Genomic DNA, 17,412 nt, shown 5'->3' with positions numbered 1-17,412 from the left:
GATATTTGGATAGGGAGGGGTCTAGAGGGATATTAGCTGAGTGCAGGCAAATGAGACTGGCTCAGATGGGCATCATAGACAGGTTGGGTCAGAGCGTCTGCTTTCACGCTGTAATACACAATGAGTATTGCATAAGTACATCCAAGTTCAAGTTTAATTGTCATTCAGCCACACATGAATACCCACGTACACAGCCAAATGAGACAGCGTTCCTCTGGGGACAAGGTACAAAACTCAGTACCAACAGTCACACACAACACAAGGTACAAAACTCAGTACCAACAGTCACACACAACACAAGGTACAAATAGCACATACACCATTTCGGTAAAATACAGTCACACAAAAAAAATAGTCTCAGACCCTGAGCTATGAATGTTGCAGGAGCTTTTCTTCTGCTGAGCAAACACTGGGGGCACGACCACCAACTCCAGCTTGGATGCTGAACCACAGCACCTCCGGAGGAGCACGCGAACTCTGACACTTCTCTCCTGGGTGGCTGCAAATAGGTGACTCTGCAGCTTGAGGCCTAGTCCCCACTACAACCGTAGCCACGCAGCTCCCATGCCGTCTGCCCCTGCCGTCCCCCAATAAACTAGTGAATCGGACTTGCAGTATTCCTCATTAACAATGTCCAACAGGTTCTTGCGATCACAAGAAATGCGACTAAGACAATCACCGCCTTCACTCATCGACTCCTCCGACACCTCTCTGATGCAAGCAGCAGTATGATCCGCACCAAGTCCAGCTCCTTCAGTTTCTCCGCCAATGAGCAACTTGCTGCTGGAATCGACCTCCGAACTCTGGTGCACTGATCTGTAATAACATCGCGCTAACTGCTACACTGCCGTGACGCCTCATGCCAAACCATTAGCAATTGGGAAATAGTTTCTCTTCGGTGTACATGGTTAACTCTGCTTTGTTTGTGATTTCAGAAACTGGAGAATGAACGGGAAATCTTGGATGGCCACTCAGACACAGCAGAATCCACTGCACGTAAGTGCCTGTTGGTAATAAATAAGCTGCGACTGGAGGAGGGTCAAGGATTCAGAGTTTGGATTTACGGACTGTGCAGTAGGTCACTGATTGACAGAACAAATGGGAATGGGAGAAGGCCATAGTGCTTCTGTTCCTCTTCTACATTCTCCAAAATCATGAATGACCCTTGCCAGAAGTCCATGATTGCCGTGACACCCGATCCTCCTCACGTCCCAAACTCTGTCAGTCTCAGCCTTGAACAGCCTTACCAACCAAGTGAAAACAGCTTCCCGAGGTTGTAGAATCCTGAGGTACAAAGGAATCATTCTGTATCTCAGTTAGAAATGGCCAAACCCTCATACTGCAATTATACTCCGTTGTGCTAGTCTCGCCATCAAAACGATAGTAATAAAATTTCTCTTTCCATTTACTCTCTCTGGCACGCTCAGAATATTATGTGTTTGAATTGCTCACCTCCCACTCTATATTGCAACCTTTCAAGGTTGCTCAATCACTCTTCATAGAACAAGACCTTCATCTGAGAATCAGTCTGAACTCTCCTCCCTGCAAGTCCAGGTGAAGGAAGCATCTTGTCCCAGAACATCAACTGTCCATTCCCTCCACAGATGCTGCCTAATTGTCTGAGTTCCTCCAGCGGATTGTTGCATCTGCATTCTCTATGTCTCTGTCACAATCCAAATCAGTACGTAGTATTCTAAATACCGCGTCCAACCTTAGCAAGGCTGCTTCACATTTGTACTCAAACCATTTGAAAACAAAGGCCAACTTGTATTCTAAGTAGTTCACTGAACTCGTGAAACCTCATAAACTAACACTCCCAGATGCCTCTGTACATGTACTTACTAACATTTTAAGGTATCCTGCTTTTTTATTCTGGTCACAAAATGAACTAGCTCAATTTCCACATTGTTTTCTGTCTACCACTTTATTACTCACATGCTTAACCCATTGTCGACACACTGAGTTCAAGAGTCAGGAAATTATGCCGCAGCTTTATGAAACTCTAATTAGACCACATCTGGAGTATTGCAATCAGTTCTGGTCACCCCATTATAGGAAGGATGTGGAGGCTTTGGAGAAGTTGCAGAAGAGGTTCACCAGCTATGTCCCCTCTAAGCTGTGTGCGTGTGCGCGCACACACATTTTTCAACCGGCGCACAAAGGAAATTAATGTGTGCACAAAAGGTTAGTTACCTAAAATAATGTAGTAATCAATAATTATACTTATTGAAAATAATCTTTTAGTTAAATGTTTCTGTTAACTAGTTAGTCAGTTTTTCAAATACCACAATGCACGTCACTAATTTACGTCACCTCGCCTTTCCTGTTCCGGTTTGTACAGCTGCATCACGGCGGCAGCCATCTTTGTTCATATCGTAAAGCTAACAAAGATCTGTTTCAAATCCTGTAGATAGCTTACTAAGGTTTTATTGAAAAAGATATTGATTCACTATGTCGAATTCAAAAGAAGCGAAGGGCGTGAAGCGCAAAAGAACTGCAAATTTGTTTAAAGTTGAATGGCTTAACAAAATAGTAGAAACTGCTACACTGAAGCTCATGAGGTCATGAATGTTCAGCTACAAGAAGTATTTATGAATGATTCGGAAACTGGAGTTATCTGTTTGTATTGTTGTGATGCGAAAGTTGATGGAGAATTTGCTAGTGGAAAGAAGTGGGATGATATTTGCGAAATTGTCTTTTTGAAGTGTCATTTGGCAAGTAAATCACATTTGGACGGTGTATAAAAGCACAGGCAACAGAACCCATCATTACCCATTACAGGAGTTACGGTTGAGTGTAGGTGAGTTTTATAAATAGTCTTTGTGTTCATTTAGAAGAAAGGCAAATCTGAAGATGAGGTACAAGAATGGTCAGCTTTTGATTCCTCCACAATTGCAGATTGTGACTTCACATTTGGCGACGAACAAGTTAATGCCTTACGTCTAATATCATGATTTTCTAGCTGAAAATACTGTATTAGTTAGACAGTTTAATGATTTCAAATTTTCCATGCAAGAAAAAATTAAATCCAAACTGATTTCAAACTTTGCTCAAATGGTGGCATTTGTACTTCAAAATGAACAGTTTTACAACCTTGCACAGTTTGATGGACATTAGGGGAACCTTCCTTGCATCTAGTGCAGACTGTGAGCGAGGTTTTAGCCTAATGAATCAACTCAAAAACAAGCTGAGAAACCGTTTAGGTGAATGTCATTTGGATATGTTAATGAGAATCAAAAGCTATCAATTGGATGGAAGTTCTATTAGTCTAGATAGAGTTTACAAAGAATGGGTAAATGCCAAAGACAGGAGAGAGAAAAATAACTGAGTGGCTTAAATATGTATGTTATTTTGTTGTTATTCTGTGCAGTTTTATGTCAAATATTTTGTAAATCTACATAAACTGTGCCATGTGTACATTCAGTGCGCACACACTTTTGTCACAGGAAAAAAATTTGCACAACATAAGATTTCTGCGCACACTGACTATTAAAAATTAGACGGAACATTGTACACTAGGATGCTGCCTGGATTAGAGGACATATTAGCAAAAGTTGGACAGACTTGGGTTGATTTCTCTGAAGTGGCAGAAACTAAAAGGAGACATGACAGAACTTTATAAAAATTATGAGAGGCATTAATAGAGTAGACAGGCAGTTTTGTTTCCCCAGGGTCTAAAGTATCCAATACTTGAAGGCATGTATTTAAGCTGAACAGGGGTTAAGTTCAAAGGAGATGTGCAGGGCTATTTTTTTTATTTTACACAGAGTGGTTTACAGCCCATTACTTCCTACAAAGCAAAACCCAACACCACGAGTGGCTGTGGTGCTTCACTCACAGGCGAGCTTAATGCCTTTTGTGTACATTTTGAAAAGGGGAAGAAAACTATAGCTGCGAAGATTCCTGCAGCATCCGGTGTCTCTGTGACTTCTGTCTCCAAGGCCAACATCAGGCTGTCTTTCAGGAGGGTGAATCCTCGCAAGGCAACAGGCCCCAGTGGAGTACCTGGCAGGGCCCTGAAAACTTGTGCCAACCAACTGGCAGGGGGTGTTCAAAGACATTCTCAATCTCTTACTCTACAGTTGGAAGATCCACCTGCTTCAAATGGGCAACGATTATACCAGTGCCCAAGACGAGCAGGGTGAGCTGCCTTAATGACTATCGTCCAGTAGCACTCACATCTACAGTAATGAAGTACTTTGAGGGGTTGGTTATGCCTAGAATTAACTCCTGTATCAGCAAGGATCTGGACCCATTACAATTTGCTTATTGCCAAAATAGATCTACAGCAGATGCAATCTCATTGGCTCTTCATGCAACCTTGCATCACCTGGACAATAGAAATACCTGTGTCAGGATGCTGTGTATTGACTACGGCTCAGTGGTTAACACCATCATTCCTATAGTTCTGATTGAAAAGCTCCAGAAACTGGGCCTCTATAGCTCCCTCTGCTACTGGATCCTTGGTGTCCTAACTGTGCGGATTGGAAATAACATCTCCACCTCACTAATAATCAACATTGGCACACCTCAGGGATGTGTGCTTAGCCCTCTGCTCTACTCTCTGTATACCCATGACTGTATGGCTAGGCACAGCTCAGCTGCCATCTGTAAATTTGCTGATGAAACAACCTTTGTTGGTAGAATCTCAGGTGGTGACGAGAGGGCGTACAGGAGCGAGATATGCTGGCTGGTTGAGTGGCGTTGCAGCAACAACCTTGCACTCAGTGTCAGTAAGACCAAAGAGCTGATCATGGATTTCATGAAGGGTAAGATGAGGGAACATGAACCAATCCACATAGAGGGACCAGAAGTGGAGAGAGTGAACAACTTGAAGTTCCTGGGTGTTAGTATCTCTCAGGACCTAACCTGATCCCAACATATTGATGCAGCTATAAAGAAGGCAAGAGAGTGGCTATATTCCATAAGGAGTTTCAGCAGATTTGGTACATCACCTAAAACACTCACAAATTTCTACAGATGTACTATGGAGGCCATTCTAATTGGATGCATCACCATCTGGTATGGGGGTGCACAGCATTAAAGTAAGATGACGAGGGTTGTAAAATTAATCAGCTCTGTCATGGACTACAGCTTGTCATTCAATACTATCATCCTCTCAAAACAAATCAATAGCTTCGATGTCTTGGCATCAATACCTCCTTGTGTAACCGGATCCTCAATTTCCTCATTTGAAAACCCCAGTCAGTTCAGATTGGCAACAACGTCTCCTCCACAATCTCCATCAGTACAGGTGAACCACAAAGCTGTGTGCTTAACCCCCTGCCCTACTCACTTTACGCTTAAGACCATGAGTTTAAGCACAGCTCCAACGCCATATTTAAGTTTGCCGATGACATCACTGTCATAGGCTGAATCAAAGGTGGTGTTGAACAGGCACAGAGGAGGAAGATTGAAAATCTGGCTGAGTGGTACCACAAGAACAAACTCTCACCAAATGTCTGCAAGACCAAGGAGCTGATTATTGACTTCAGGAGGAGGAAACCAGAGGTCCCTGAGCCAGTCCTCATCAGGGGATCAGAGGTGGAGAGGATCAGCAACTTTAAATTCCTCTGTTATCATTTCAGAGGATCTATCCTGGGTCCAGCATGTGTGTGTCATTATGAAGAAAGTACAGCAGCACCTCTACTTTCTTAGAAGTTTGTGAAGATTCAGCATTCATCTAAAACTTTGATAAACTTCTATCAATGTGTGGTGAAGAGTATATTGCCTGGCTGCATGACAACCTGGTATGGAAGCACCAATGTCCTTCAATGGAAGAATCTACAAAAAGTAGTGTATATGGTCCTGTCCATCATGGATAAAGCCCTCTCCTCTATTGAGAACATTTACATGGAGCACTGTCACAGGAAAGCGGCATCCATCATCAGGGACCCCCAACATCCAGGCCATGCTCTCTTCTCACTGCTGCCATCAGGAAGGAGGTACAGGAGCCTCAGGACTCACACCATCAGGTTCAGAAACCATTATTACCCCCCAACATCAGGCTCCTGAACCAGTGGGATGACTTCATTCAGCTTCACCTGCCCCATCACTGAACTGTTCCCACAACCTATGGACTCACTTTCAAGGATTCTTCATCTTATTTTCTTGATATTTGTCAATTATTATTATTATTATTATTATTATTTTATTTTTGTCTTGGCACCATTTGTTGTCTTTTGCACATTGTTTGGGGCGGACCTTCATTGATTCTATTGTGTATCTTGTGTTTACTGGTGAATGGCTGCAAGAAAATGAATCTCAGGGTTGTATATGGTGACATATGTACTTTGATAATAAATTTACTTTGAACTTTGAACTTGTCTATACCTACAGCCAAGTACTTACCAGTTCTGCTCTGATATTATAGCAGTCAGTCTGTATCCAGTATTATGTCTTGGCAGTTCATTATATTTCTTAACTACCTCTCTCTTTGTGTTCCAGATTTCAATAACTCTCTGGGTGAAAATATTCTTCCTTAGATCCTCCCTAAAACATCTTACTCATTTTTAAACTGCTGCTGCTCATAGACATGGTTCCGACATGTGAAAAATGTTTCATGCTATCTTTCCACATAGTGTTTTGTAATTTTATATACCTCTGTCAGAAACCCTCTCAGCCTCCTCTGCTACAGGGAAAACAACCCAGCCTATCCAATCTCCCCTTATAACTGAAACGCTCCATCCCAGATAATATCCTGCTAAATCTCTTCTGCACCTTCCCAGTGCAATTGTCCTCTATGTTTAATTCTGCAGCTAGACTTTAGACAATACCCTAGGTGTAACCTAACCAAAGTTTTAGAATTTTAGACCAAGACCACCCCTGCTCTTGTAGTCTACGGCTCAGCTAAGGAGGTGTTTGCCTTTTTCACCAGCCGATGTACCAGTGCTGCCACCTTCAGGTACCTTTGGACTTGTACACCAAGCTATCAATTTGGCATGCCTGCATTTATTGGACTCCCCAGAATGAATCACTTTATAGATATTAGGATTAAATTCCATCTGCCATCTGCTCAGCCCAGTTTACAAGACGATTAGCCCAAATCCACCCTCTTCATTGTTAACAACACTGCTGATTTTAATATCATCCACAAACTTATCATACCTTCGATATTCACAAATAATTTGTTACACACTCAGTGGCCACTTTTCACAAATAATTTGTTACACACTCAGTGGCCACTTTATTAGGCACACCTGTACAAATATCTAATCAACCAATCATGTATCAGCAACTCAATGCATAAAAGCATGCCGACATGGTCAAGAGGTTCAGTTGTTGTTCACACCAATCATCAGTGTGGGGAAGAAATGTGATCTAGGTGACTTTGACCATTGAATGATTGTTGGGGTGATTTGAGTATTTCAGAAGCAGCTGATCTCCTAGGGTTTTCATGCACAACAGTGTCTGGAGTTTACAGAGAACGGTGCGAAAAACAAAGAAACATTCAGTTAGTGGCAGTGAATGCCATGTGGGTGAAAACTCCTTGATAATGAGAGAGATCAGAGGAAAATGGCCAGGATGGTTCAAGCTGACAGGAACTCAAATATCCACGCGTTACAACAGTGGTGTGCAGAAGAACACATCAAGCCTTGAAGTGGATGGGCTACAGCAGCAGAATCCCATGGACATCCACTCAGTGGACACTTTATTTGGTACAGGAAGTAGCTAATAAAGTGTCCACTGATTGTCTATAACAAACAGCAAGAGTCCCAGTGTCAATTGCTGCCATACACTGTTATTCACAGGCTACTACGCATAAACACAATCACTCACTATTGCCCTCTGTCCCCTATAATAAGCCAATTTTGGATTCAGCTTGCCAATTTGCCATGGATCCCATTGGCTTTAGTCAAATGGGTAATCAGAGAAAAAATGAGGCCCATTGGTGACCAAAGGGCAATTGGTACATGGTGCCAGATGATGTGGGCGAAGCCTTAAGTTCATACTTCTCTGTGCGACATACTTTATCTATACCAACTGATGCCAGTCTACATTAAACCAATTTTCATGCACTTGGGCTCTGTCCCTGTTCTCCTTTCCCATCTATACACTTGTCCAAATGCCTTTTAAACATTGTAATTGGATCTGAATCTATATCTCTGGCAGCTCATTCTGGAAAACCACCATCCTCTGTGTGAAGAATTTGCCTATCGGATCTTCTTTAAATTTCTTCCTTATTAACTTGAAACATGTGCCATCCAGTCCTAGACTCCTCTGCCATGGGGGAAAAATTCTGATGATTAATCTCATCTATATCCCTCACATCTAAAAGCTCACCCCTCAGCTTCCAACATTCCGGTAGGAATAACCCAAGACAATCCATCTCTCTCTATGATTACATCCTTCTATTTCAGGCAGCGTCCGGCTGAACTTATTCTGCACTCTCTCTGTTACTTTCGCATCTCTCTTCACTCAGAGGGCGACGCGAGTGTGGAACGAGCTGCCAATGGAACACTTGAAATACTTGGGAGAGGCTTGGATATGTACACGGATGGGAAGGGTATGGAGGGCTGTGGCTTGCGTGCAGGTAGATGGAACCAGGCAGAAGACCAGGCTGCATAGATCAGATGGGCTGAAAAGCCTGTTGCCGTGCTGTAGTTCTCTATTTCTGTGGCTCCCGTATGGTGACCAGAACTAGACACAATACCCTTGCATTTAGTCTAACCGATGTTTTGTAAAGCTCAACATCACATCCCAACCTTTATTCTTAAGTCCTTGATCTGCGAAAGCAGGTATACCAAATACCTTCTTCACTATCCTGTCTACAGTTCTCTTTGTACATCAGCATTCCTGGTAGGATCTTGTTAAAGGATTTATTGAAGTCCATGTAAACAGAAAAACTTTGTACTTGGTTCCCTCTTCAAAAACTGAACTAAATTAGTGATGTATGATCTGTGGCCAGTAAAGATATAAATATCTCTGCCAGGACCTTCAGCAGGTTCCTTCCTTACCTCCCACAGCAGCCTGGCACACATTTCATCAGGCCCTGGGGTTTTATCCACCATTAAGGCATCTGTTCCCACTTTTTAATCTTAATATGGTCTCAAATTCCCTTGTCCAACAGAAATATACAACAACACTTCCTTTTTTCCTTTGTGCACATGAAAAATATTCATAAAGACCTCGCCCACATCCTCTGGCTCCATGTACAAAGCCCATTTGATCCCTAGTGGGCTCTCCATTTTCAGTGGTTACCCTCTCGTTATTAATATCCTAAATAATACCTTGTGATTATCCTTAATCTTACTTCCATGTCTGCTGGTGATACTCTGTGGCTCCTCTTCAGATTCCTTGTGTCTACCCAAAAGGGTAGATTTCACAAGGGCCACTAGGGATGGACAATAATTGCTGGCCTAGCTGGCGACGCCCACATCCCATAAATGAATATTTTTTTAGAAAAACCTACCAATGTGCAAATCTTTGGGATGTGGTAGAAACACTTGTGGTCACAGGGAAAGCATGCAAACTCCACACAGGCAGACTGGAGATCAGGACTTGCTGGAGGCAACTGTAAATTCCTCATACTGACACAAAATTATTTCCTGGCTTCCACTCCCTTCTCATCCTTCCATGGTAAATGATTCCCAGGTAAAATTGTGACCCTCGTTCCTCACTCAGTTCTCTGATTGTTTCTCCTTAACCTTCCCATTTCCCGAGCTGGAAATGGGTCCGTGAGCGAGCATGGGGGATGATGAGCAGAATTTTTGTAAAAAAGGCTGATGGGGTAGAGATGTTTAAAATCACTAAGTATGCAGGTAGTGTGAAAAAAAAAATCGTTTCCCGTCCTTGAGAGTAAGGATCAATGTAATTAGTAAAAGAGCAATATCATTGTGGGAAAATTCATCTGTTTGTATCATGAGTGATTGAGATTTGGGAAATATTATCTGATAGATTGATGGAATATGACCATAAGACCGTAAGATATAGGAACATGATTAGGTCATTTGGCCCACTAAGTTTGCTCTGCCTTTTCATCTTGGCTGGTCCATTTTCCCTCTCAGCCTCAATCTCCTGCCTTCTCCCCGTATCCCTTTGTGCCCTGACTGATCAAGAATCTATCAACCTGCCTTAAATATATCCAGTGATTTGGCTTCCACATTGCCTGTGGCAATGAATTCTACAGATTCACCACTCTCTGGCTAAAGAAATTCCTCCTCATCACTGTTCTAAAAGGACGCTCCTCTATTCTGAGACTGAGTCCTGTGGTCTACACTCTCCCACCATAGGAAACATTCTCTCCACATCCACTCTATCGAGGCCTTTCAAAATTCCATAGGTTTCAATTAAGTCACCCCTCAATCTTCTGAATTCAAGTGAATACAGGTCCAGAGCCATCAAACGTTCTTCATATGACAAGCCATTCAATCCTGGAATCATTTTCATGAACCTCCTTTGAATCCTCTTCAGTGTCAGCACATCCTTTCTAAGATAAGAGGCTCAAAACTGCTCACAATACGACTGAGGCCTCACCAGTGCTTTATAAAGCCTCAGCATTACATACTTGTCCTCTTGAAATGAATCTAACATCGCATTTGTCTTCGTCATCACTGACTCAACCTGCAAATTAACCTTTAGGGAATCCTGCAAGTCCCTTTGCACCTCAGATTTTTGAGTTTTCTCTTCATTCAGAAAATAGTCTACCCTTTTATTTTTTCTACCAAAGTGCATGACCATAACTTCCTGACATGGCATTCCATCTTCTCCAATCTTCTTTCCTTATTCTCCGAATCTGTCTAAGTCCTTCTGTAGCCTATCCCCTCCACCTGTCTTGGTATCATCCACAAACTTTGCAACAAAGTCATCAATTCCATCATCCAAGTCATTGATATATATCATAAAAAGAAATGGTCCCAACACAGACGCCTGTGGAACACCACTAGTCACAGGCAGCCAACCAGAAAAGACTCCCTTTATTCCCAATCCTTGCCTCCTACCAATCAGCTGCTGCTTTATCCGTGCTAATATCTTTCCTGCAATACCATGGACTCTTATCTTGTTAAGCAGTCTCATGTGTGGCACCTTGTCAAAGGCCTTTAGAAAATCCAAGTACACAACATCCACTGATTCTCTTTGTTTATCCTGCTTGTTATTTCTTCAAAGAATTCTAGCAGATTTGTCAGGAAAAATTGTCCCTAGAGGACACCATGCTGACTTTTATCATGTATTTCCAAGTAGCATTTGGGTAGAATTCAGGAACAGGAAGAGTGCAATCACACCGATGGGATTGTACTAAAGACCGCCCCCCCCAGTAGCCACTGGGACACTGAGGAACAGATGTGTAATCAGGTGAAGGAAATGTGTAAAAATAATAGTTGTTCTCATGGGGAGTTTCAACTTCCCTAATATAATTGGGGATCTTCTTAGTGTAAGGGGTTTAGATGGGCAGAGTTTAAGTATATCCAGGAAGGTTTCTTGCATCAATATGTGGACGATCCAATGAGAGGAGGTGTCATACTGGATCCGATATTGGGTAATGAGCCTGGCCAGGTGACTGACCTTTCAGTGGGTGAACAGTTGGGGAACAGTGGCCACAACGCCATAACTATCAGGATAGCTATAGATAAGGATAGGTATGGTCCTTGCAGGAGAATTTTACATCCCAGTAGGGCAAGTTACGAGAGCACTAGGCAGGAACTAAGAAGTGTTCATTGGAATTGCCTTTTTTCTGGCAAGTCCACGTCAAACATGTTGAGTGCATTTAAAGATGAATTGCACGGAATACAGGAAAGGTATGTTGCTGTTAGAAGGAAGGAGATGAAAAGATAATAGAACCTGGATGTCCAGAGAGGTGATCAATTTAATCAAGAAGAAAAAGGAAAAGTATGTAAAGCTTTGGAAGTCAGGATCAAGCGAAGCACATGAGGATTATAAAGAAGCCAGGAAAGAACTGAAGAAGGGAATTAGGAAAGTCAGGAGGGGCCTTAAAAAGTCCTTGGCAAGTAGGATTAAGGTGAATCCCAAGGCATCCTATATATACATCAAGTGTAAGAAGATAACTAGGGGGAGAGTCGGACCATTCACACATAAAGAGGAGAACATTTGCTTAGATGTGGAGAATGTGAGTGAGGTACTTAATGAGTAGTTTGCTTCAGTATTTGCCAAGGAAAAGGGTATGGAGGACCAGAAGATCAGTGCAGAGAGTTAAAATATGCTAGGGCATTTAGAGGTCAAGTAGGAGGAAGTGTTGAGCCTCCTAACGAGTATTAAGGTGGAAGTCCCCAGGGCCTGATGGGGTTTACCCCAGGTTATTGAAGGAGGCAAGAGATGAGATTGATGGGGCCTTGACCAGTACCTTTGTGTCCTCTTTAGCCACAGGTGAGCTCCTGGAGTACTGGTGAGTGGCTAATGTTGTACCTCTATTTAAGAAGGGAACAAGGGAAAATCCTGGGAATTATAGACTGATTAGCCTACGTCAGTTATGGGGAAATTACTGGAGAAAAATCTGAGGGATAGGATATATGGGCATTTGGAAACCCATAGGGAGAACCAGCCAGCATGGCCTTGTACGGAGCAGGTCATGCCTTACCAACCTGATTGAGTTTTATGGCAAGATGATGAGAGAGATTGATGAGGGTAGGGGAGTGGATGTTGTCTACATGGACTTTAGTAAGGCGTTTGACAAAGCCCCTCATGAGAGGCTAATGCACGTGGTCCGTGGCAAATTGGCTGTTTGGATTCAGAACTGGCTTGCACGTAGAAGACAGAGGGTAGTGGCTGAAGGGATTTATTCTAGTTTATAGTCTGTAATTAGTCGAGTTCTACAGGGATTAGTGTTGGGACCTCTGCTGTTTGTGATGTATATAAATGACCTGGATGAAAATGTAGGTGGGTGGGTTAGGAAGTTTGCAGATGATACCAAGATTGGTGGAGTTGTGGATAGTGTAGAAGACTGGCAAAGAATACAGCACGATGTCGATATGGGCAGAAAAATGGCAGATTGAGTTTAACCCAGATAAATGTGAGGTGTTGCACCTTGATAGGGCAAATGCAAGGAGACAGTACACTGTCAAGTGTAAGATCCTTAACAGTGTTGTTTAGCAGAGAGATCTTGGAATCCAAGTTCATAGGTCCTTGAAAGTGCCTACACAGGATGATAAGGTGGTTAAGAAGGCTTATGGAATGTTTGCTTTTACTAGTAGAAGCACTGAGATCAAAAGTTAAGGGGTAATTTTGCAACTTTATAAATCGCTAGTTAGGCTACAATGGGAGTATTGGGTACAGCTCTGGTTGCCCCACACTATAGAAAAGATGTTGGAGGCTTTGGAGAGGGCACAGAAGAGGTTTACCAGGATGCTGCCTGGTTTAGAGGGCATGTGCTATCATGAGAGGCTGGATAAACTAGGTTTGTTTTCTCTGGAGCGGTGGAGCCTGAGGGGAGATCTGATAGAGGTTTATAAGATTGTGACGGGCATACATAGAGTAAACAGGGAAAAGCTGTTTACCAGGGTTGAAATGTTTAATACCAGAGGGCATGCATTGAAGGTGAGAGGGGGTAGGTTCAAAGGGAATGTGAGGGGTAAGTTTTTTAATCGGAGAGTGGTGGATGCCTGGAATGTGCTGCCTGGTATGGTGGTAGAGTCAAATACATTAGAGGCTTTCAAGAGATGTTTAGATAGGCACATGGATGTAAGGAAGATGGAGGGATATGGACATGGTGTAGGTAGGAGGGATTAATGTTTTCAATTTGCTTTTTAGCTGATTCACCGCAACATTGTGGGCTGAACAGTCTGTTCCTGTGCTGTACTATTCTGCCTCTATGATTCTAACCCCTAGTTCCCTCTGTTTTATCAACACGCATTAATGCTGTGGGCTAAGCTAACAAAATATATTGTTACAGGTGTAATGTTTGAATCTATTTCCTTCAGTGCAATGACTCCCTTTAGCACTACTAATTGACTGGTAACTTACCATGCACATTGATCCGTTGGTCCCTCTCCCCCCTCCGCCTCCCCCTCTCCAAACTGAATATACCAGTTAACCTCACCTCCGCACGTATGCTTTTCTTTAATTGGTATGTAGTTGTAAAGACACAACAACAGGTTCTTTCTGAAACAAAATAGTCAGCCTTCCAACAATAAGGTGCCTCATCAAAAAATATTGTAGAAAATAAAAGCACACTGCAAGTTTGCGTATGACACTTGTTGGTAACTTTGCAGATCGTGCTAAAAGAGGTTTCAGTCTAGGCATGATGAAAGTTGTCAAATGTTATAGAGATATCTGGATCAACTAGGTAAGTGAGCCAAGGATTGGCAAATAGCTTTCAATCCAGATAAGTGTGAGGTGTTGCGTTTTGGGAAGTAACCTCTTTCAGAACCCTGTGGTGTACACCATCCGGTCCAGGTGACTTATCTACCTTCAGACCTTTTAGTTTCCCAAGGATCTTCTCTCTAGTAACAACAACTTCACAAACTTCTGACCCCTGACACTCTCGAACTTCCAGCATACTGCTAGTGAAGAGCAATGCAAAAACCTATGTGGTTCATACACTGTTTCCCAGTCCCCCATTACTACTTGTCCAGCATTGTTTTCCAGCAGGCTGATATCTACTCTCACCTCTCCTTTACACTTTATGTATCTGAAGAAACTTTTGGTACCCTCTTTAATATTATTGGCTAACGTACTTTTGTATTCCATCTTTTCCTTCTTAATGACTCTTTTAGTTTTTAAAAGCTTCCCAGTCCTCCAACTTCCCACTAATTTTTGCTCTATTATCTGCCCTCTCTTTGACTTTTATGCTGGCTTTGACCTCTCTTGTTAGCCACGGCTGTGTCAACTTTCCTTTAGGATACTTCTTCCTCTTTGGGATGTGCATATCCTGTGCTTTTTGAATTGCTTCCAGAAATTCCATCCATTGCTGCTCTACTGTCATCCTGCCAGTGTTCTTTTCCAACCATTTCTGGTGAACTCCCCTCTCATGCCTCTGTAATTCCCTTTACTCCAATGTGATACTCATCCATCTGACTTTAGCCTCTCTTTCTCAAATTTCAGGATGAATTTGATCATATTATGATCACTTGCCCCTAAAGGTTCTTTTACCTTAAGCTCTCTAATCAATTCTGGATCATTGTACAACACCCAATCCAGAATAGCTGATCCTCTAGTGGGTTCAACCATGAGTTGCTCTTAAAAGCCATCTCGTAGACATTCTTGAAATTACCCCTCTTGGGATCTAGCACCAACCTGCTTTTCCCAATCTACCTGCATATTGAAATCCCCTATGACTATTGTAACATTGCCCTTTTGGCATGCATTTTCTATCTCCCGTTGTGATCTGTGGACCACATTCTTACTGCTGTTTGGGGGTCTGTATATAACTCCCATCGGGCTCTTTTTACCATTGCAGTTCCTTAGCTCTACCCACAATGATTCAACACCTTCTGACCCTATGTCACCTCTTTCTAATGATTTGATTTAATTTTTTGCCAACAGAGCAATATCACTCCCTCAGCCTTCCTGCCTGTCCTTTCGATACAATGTGTGTCCTTGGACATTAAGCTCCCAGCTATAATCTTCTTTCAGCAACGATTCAGTGATGCCTACAACATCATCATGCCAATCTATAAATGTGCAACAAGTTCATCTACCTTATTCCATACACTGCAGACATTCAAATATAACACCTTCAAACTTGTCTTCACCCTTTTTGATTTTCTCCACTTCTTACATTGCGACTCATCCTGTTGACTGCAATTTTGCCCTATCATCAACCTCTCCTTGCTAGAAGCCTCACTCCAAACTACTTCATCCTCAGCACTCTCGCTCTAGTTCCCACCACCCTGCTAAATTAGATTAAACCCTCTCGAACAACTCTAGCAAACCTGCCCACAGGGATATTGGTCCCCCTCGGTTTCAGGTGTAACTTGTCACTTTTGTACAGGTCAGACCTTTCACAGAGAGAGCCCAAATCTGAACCCTTATCCCCTGCACCAGTTCCTCAGCCACGCATTCATCTACCAAATCATCCTATTCTCACCCTCACTGGCTGTAACACGGGCAGCAATTCAGAGAATACTACCCTGGAGGTCCTGTTTTCGGCCTTCTACCCAGATCCCTAAAATCTCTATAGGTTCAGTATACAGTACCTATAAAAAGTATTCACCCCCATTGGCAGTTTTCATGTTTTACAACATTGAATCACAGTGGATTTTTTTTACATTGATCAACAGAAAAAGACTCTTTCGTGTCAAAGTGAAAACAGATCTCTGCAAAGTGAACTAAATTAATTACAAATATAATACACAAAATAATTCATTGCTTAAGTATTCACTCCCTTCAAAATGACACACCAAATCATTGCTAGTGTAGCCAATTGGTTTTAGAAGTCACATAATTAGTTAAATGGAGATCTGTTTTTGGAGACCGGTGTGCAATCAAGGTGTTTCAATTGATTGTAGTAAAAATACACCTGTATCTAGAAGGTCCAACTGCTGGTGAGTTAGTGTCCTGGCAAAAACTACACCATGGAGACAAAAGAACACTCCAAGCAACTCCTTGAGAAGCACAGGTCAGGAGACGGATACAAGAAAATTTCCAAGTCACTGAATATCCCTTGGAGTACAGTTCAGTCAGTCATCAAGAATTGGAAAGAATATGGCACAGATGTAAATCTGCCTAGAGCAGGCCATCCTCAAAAACTGAGTGACTGTGCAAGAAGGGGACTAGTGAGGGAGGCCAAGAGACCTGTGACAACTCTGGAGGTGTTACAAGCTTCAGTGGCTGAGATGGGAGAGACATAAGCCAAATACCGCACATCATCAAAAACATACCATCCCCATTGTGAAGCGTGGTAGTGGCTGCATCATACTGTGGGGATGCTTCACTGCAGCAGGCCTTGGAAGGCTTGTGAAGGTAGAGGGTAAAATGAATGCAGCAGAATACAGGGAAATCTTGGAGGAAAACCTGATGCAGTCTACGAGAGAACTACAACTTGGGAAAATATTTGCTTTCCAGCAAGACAATGACCCCAAGCATAAGACCAAAGCTACAGAGAAATGGCTTAAAAACAACAAAGTTAATGTCCTGGAGTGGCTAAGTCAGAGTCCAGTCTTCAATCCAATTGAGAATTTGTGGCTGGATTTGAAAACGACTGTTCACTCACGAGCCCCATGCAATGTGACAGAGCTTGGACAGTTTTGTAAAGAATGGGGAAAAATTGCAAGGTCCAGATGTGCAAAGCTGATTAGACCATAAGCAGAATTAGGCCATTCAGCCCATCGCATCTACTCTGCCATTCCATAATGGCTGATCCCAAATTCCACTCAACCCCACACACCTGCCTTCTTGCCATATCCTTTGATGCACTGACCAATCAGGAAACAATCAACTTCCACCTTAAATATACCCACGGACTTGGCCTCCACCATAATCTGTAGCAAAGCATTCCACAGATTTAATATTCTCTGGCTA

The 17,412-nt window shown here is 42.6% G+C and overlaps 1 protein-coding gene across 2 annotated transcripts in view; it reads left to right on the top strand.

Moving 5' to 3' along the window:
* c6h21orf58 (chromosome 6 C21orf58 homolog) overlaps positions 1-17,412 on the top strand; it is a 207,370-nt gene that overhangs the window by 110,293 nt on the left and 79,665 nt on the right. For both annotated transcript variants that reach the window (XM_072261181.1, XM_072261179.1), the window contains exon 3: positions 936-996. In XM_072261181.1, the coding sequence (XP_072117282.1) occupies positions 936-996 (61 nt within the window). The remainder of the gene's footprint in view (positions 1-935; positions 997-17,412) is intronic.

This window comes from Mobula birostris, chromosome 6, assembly GCF_030028105.1.
Source record: "Mobula birostris isolate sMobBir1 chromosome 6, sMobBir1.hap1, whole genome shotgun sequence".
In the NCBI taxonomy this organism is placed as follows: Eukaryota; Metazoa; Chordata; class Chondrichthyes; order Myliobatiformes; family Myliobatidae; genus Mobula; species Mobula birostris.
Note: the sequence above shows the minus strand (reverse complement) of the source record. Positions and strands in the feature narration are given on the sequence as shown.